General features: G+C 34.9%; 1 protein-coding gene across 2 annotated transcripts; it reads left to right on the forward strand.

The window, feature by feature from the left end:
• The first annotated feature begins 343 nt into the window (after positions 1 to 343).
• On the forward strand, positions 344 to 4,173 carry LOC124839015 (uncharacterized). 2 transcript variants are annotated; one of them, XM_088105318.1, is made up of 7 exons: positions 344 to 675; positions 836 to 900; positions 1,926 to 1,969; positions 2,251 to 2,786; positions 3,267 to 3,356; positions 3,466 to 3,527; positions 3,854 to 4,173. In XM_088105318.1, exons 1-7 carry the CDS (start codon positions 451 to 453, stop codon positions 3,957 to 3,959), a joined length of 1,128 nt encoding a protein of 375 aa, XP_087961444.1. In that variant the 5' UTR covers positions 344 to 450; the 3' UTR covers positions 3,960 to 4,173. The 2 variants fall into 2 exon arrangements, with proteins under 2 accessions (XP_087961444.1, XP_047170712.2); XM_047314756.2 differs by having other exon boundaries at positions 345 to 675; positions 2,245 to 2,786.
• Positions 4,174 to 4,612: the final 439 nt, after the last annotated feature.

Consider the following 4,612-nt stretch of genomic DNA (forward strand, 5'->3'; position numbering starts at 1 on the left):
TTAAAAAATAAATGATTTTATATCATATATAATTTTTTAAATAATAAAGTATTTATTTCCCATTTAAATTTAATTTTCTCATTTAAATATATAAAACTGGTGCTTATAAAATATTTTTATCTACTTTTTCATTTTAAAAAATTACTGTAATTAATCTTTAAATTAATTAAATTAAATAATATATAATCTATTTTATTGGATGAATTTTGTTAATGTTCTCCTACTGACTTATATCACAATCAACTTTCAAGGAAAAATATAATTTTTACAAATGGAAAAATAAAAATTCATGACTAATAACCTTTTTGGAATGTAACTACTCATATATGGGTTTATTGGTCCAATAAAATACTCTTAGCAGGAAAAGGGTTTTTGAAACCCTAATTGAACCCTTCCTCTGTAGTTGTGTGGCGGTTGCAGGGACTAGTTTCGTTACTACTCTGTTTTCGCATGCCTGCAACTCCACCGTGTAACAAAGGAAGTTCTACCGTATTCGTTTTCACTCCTCGCCAAGTTTTGTTAAGCAACCAAACCATGAAGAACACTGTGCAGAATGGAACTCCAAACTCCAAGCGGGAATCCACACTTCTCCTTCACCATGCCATTGCCCGTTACTTGGAACTCTCTGGCTTCTCCAAGACGCTCAAAAAATTCCGCTCCGAAGCGCAACTCGAGGTCGGTTACGTAGCCGAGTTGGAACTTCATTATGTTGAACCCTAATTCTGTGTTTGAACACCTTTTTCCTCAATGTTCTATGTTTTTTATTCCGTATGACTGACGTATTTCATGTGACTGGATCTTGCGTTTTTACTTTGCTGTCATGTTTGTGATGCAGAAAAATGATTTTGAGGAATCGCGGCTTGATCTAGAAGAAATGCACCTCAAGTATTTAGAAATATGGTAAGACTAGTATGATATTGTTAGTTTTGCATTGTGAATTATTTTACTTCACATTCTCAATATTATGGAGAACTGGTTTTATTATGATAGTTGGTTTTTTTCACCAGAAATATAAATGAAGAGGACTTGTGTTTTTATATTTTTCAGAATGGGTGCTCGACTTTGAAAGCCATGTTTAAACTGACTGTGGCGTGCAACATTCTTAACAAGGATTTTAATTTAGGGCACCTTTAAGGATATAACTGTAAACCAATTAAGATATCATTATGCTAATGTAATATTGTTGCTTTTGAAGAATATAACCAGTGTTTTATTGTTTGAATGTTTTCTTCATTAAAAATGTTTGAAGAAGGCCCTTTTTGTTAAAATTCTGTTTCACCCACATGATTTTTCCCTGTTGATTTTAGTGAGATTATCTAAAATACTTCCTATATTATTTGAAAATATTAGCAGGAGAAAGTAAATTGTGACTGTCATATATCTTCCAATGCATAAAAAGTAAAAGAAGGCATAGAATCAAGCTGCCAATGAAAAATGTGTATTATTGGTTACTTGTTAGAACAGATGCCCCTAAAAAACTGCCTAAGTCCAAACTATTTCTCCTGGGAGAAGATGTTAGCCAAATCATATATATCTTGTGTGAGGGCATAGAGATGCCCCCATGAAGATGCTGTCATTCTGCTTCATTTAAATACACTGCTGAATGCAATGAACTGTAGATTCACTCATTATGTTTCATTATTATAGTGAAAACTCTCTAAGTATACAATGCAAAACTACTCCTAATATTCTTTGTAATACTGAAGCTGGCCACTGTAAGATCTTATCTGTGAGAATCCATGTTTTGAATAAATGTGGTTTTTACTAGATAGAATGGTTGAACAAATAATTTGAAGAGGCAGTGCCACTCTCTTTGATGCCCCAATTAGTATCTGCATGAATGATATTTTGTATATTCAACTATCATTTCTGTGTCATTTGTATGTTAATTGAGTTTTCCTTGTTTTTTTTTTGTCTCTTTTCAGTGGTAAAGATGCTAAGGCAAATATCAATGATCAAAATGAGCAAGGTAAGCTTAAATTAGTTTAAACTTTTTCATGTCTTCGTTACTTCCTTGACAGCTAAAATTTTTTCATTGACTTAGAGGCCATGGTAAATATTGGAAATGGTTTTCTTTACTAACAAGGGTATGGTTATGTACCCTTGTAAACTCGACCACAAGAGAGCTTTGGGCTCTGGTACACCCTCTTATTGTCATAACTTTAAATGCCTTCGTATTTCATTACGTTACTTCCTAAGCTCTGGCAATTAAATCTTGACATTGCCTCTTCTGCTTCTGGATAGTTGCAGATGTGCCGGACAAAAACAAAGAGGGTAAATCCAAGGAAAAGAAGAAAAAGAAAAGCAAGTTAGTCTCTGAGTCTCTCGCTAATAGTGTGGAAGGCAATCAATTGGAGTCCGTTACTACTGTTGCAGGTAATAAAGTAAGCGCTGATGTTTCTACAGATGTTAAAGTTATTAATGGTTCTGAGACGCAGAAAAAATCCAAGTCTAAGTCGAAAAAGAAAGACAAGCGAAGTGGTCAAAGTGATGAAATAGCACATACTGAAGATCCCAATGAAACTGTTTTGAAGGAAGAGAATATTGAATTCTCAAGCAAAGAGAAGACAAGTGAGGAGAAAAAAGATTCTAAGAAAAGAAAAAGAACAATTTCTGAAGAAAATGGTCAAGAGGTTGCAGATGTAAAGGCAGATGAAGAAAACAAACGCAGAAAAATAGAAAATATAAATGCATCTAAGGAGTCAACCAAGGAAAACATTGAGAACACTGCAGAGAAATCTTCTGTACAGAGGTCTCAGAAGAAACAGCAAAAGGAATCAGTTGAGGTATGCTTTAACTAATGGTTATTCTCTATATATGTCACTTTCTGCTTGCTAACAAATAAAGCTCCTCTGAATGAAACTCCAATCTTATTTTTGTATTGTTTTAAGATAGAATAAACCTTTTCTTTCTTTTATACTGGCCTTCGCCAATGCTATTGGTTTGAGTTGAGTTAGCCTTCATTATTTTTGTTGAGGAAATATACGTTGTTGATAAAGAATCACATCATCAATCAATGCTATGAATACTCTATTAGACTAATAGAGTTTTGTCAAAATGCCCATAGTTTACTATGTTTCCCATATCTGCTATTGTCTGTCCTTTTTAGGTTGTTTGCAATGCTTAGTTTATGATTTCTTTCATTCTTTGCCGACGATTACTGTAGTCTCCAATTTTGCTTTATTTAGTTATATGAACCTGAAATATTAGTTTCTTTGATGAAGCTAACATGGTGGAATTCATGTTTCTGATAACTGTAATTGCAGAAACCAGTCAAGACGGCATTTCAGCGAGTACAAGTTGACAAGATACAGTTTACGGATGAAAGGCTCCAGGATAACTCTTACTGGGCAAAGGTGTGATAAATTGATAGTTTTTCACTTCTTTTATTTATTGCATTTGGTGTTGTAAAATTCTCCTTTTTTGCATTCTCCAACAAATTGTTACTGGTGTATCTGTCTGTAGGATGGTGCCGAGAATGGTTATGGTGCTAAAGCAGCAGAAATTCTTGACCAAGTTAGAGGAAGGTTTGTAATTTCACGAGTAGCAATATTTTACTCGCAAGTTTAGCGCTTTTACGGACAGTATAAATCATTCGCATGGTTGCATTAGCTCAATTTTAGTCTACTTTCAAGGGAAAATCGTTGTTTAGGGGCAATTCAGATCTTACCTTAGCTTAGATTTCCATGTTATGCATTTGTATATTTAAAGTTGTTATTCAATTCTAAATTTTTGTTCAGCTCACTCAATATAATTGTTTAAAACACAGAGCACGTACAATATCTTTAACATACACATTCTACAACTGTCCTCTTTTTTGTGTATTGACATGAAATTTTTTTCTCTGATTCAGGGGTTTTCGTCATGAGAAAACCAAGAAGAAACGTGGAAGCTATCGGGGAGGCCAAATTGATTTACAATCTCACTCAGTGAAGTTTAATTATTCTGACGAGGAATGACTGGGAAGCATCTAGAATTTTTTTGCCTCAATATATGCATGTTGTCTTTGTCTTTTATGACTGATAGATGTTCCCGAAGGAACGAAAATTTTTGTTGGCAAAATGAAGAATCCTTTTGTCTGAAATTGTGATAGTGGATAGATGAAATCTGTAATTGATTTTCTATATATGGTTGGTGGAGTGTTTCTGCAGGTCAACCGTGATATTAGCTTGAGATGGAAGTGTATCCGTAACATTATTTTCTTTGTGCATGTGAAACCGTGATGCTAGGCGAACTTTAATTTTAAATTATGGTTCAACCATTTTTAACAATTTATTTTTAATTGTAAAAGTAATATCATTAAAAAGGTACTGTACGCAATATACTGTATGGAATAATCTATTCTAGGTTGTTAGGATATTTATTCTGGTTTCTGTCTCGTAATATATATCTGTCCGGCGTCACAGTTCTTCATCGTTCGCCACTGCCCGTCGCGGTTCGCTGCCGGCCATTGTCAACCGTCGTCCGTCGTCGGCCGCCGCCGCCGGCCACCGTCGTCCGTCGCTGGCCGCCGCCGCCGGCCGCCAGCCACTGTCGTCCATCACTGTCACAGTTTCCTTCGTCTAAACTCTTAGGGTTTTCTTGTTCCTCGCTAGTACTATTCGTCTTCTTC

The sequence above is a fragment of the Vigna umbellata genome, chromosome 1 (genome assembly GCF_029865625.1).
Source record: "Vigna umbellata cultivar VRB3 chromosome 1, Vumbellata_1.0, whole genome shotgun sequence".
Classification (NCBI taxonomy): Eukaryota; Viridiplantae; Streptophyta; class Magnoliopsida; order Fabales; family Fabaceae; genus Vigna; species Vigna umbellata.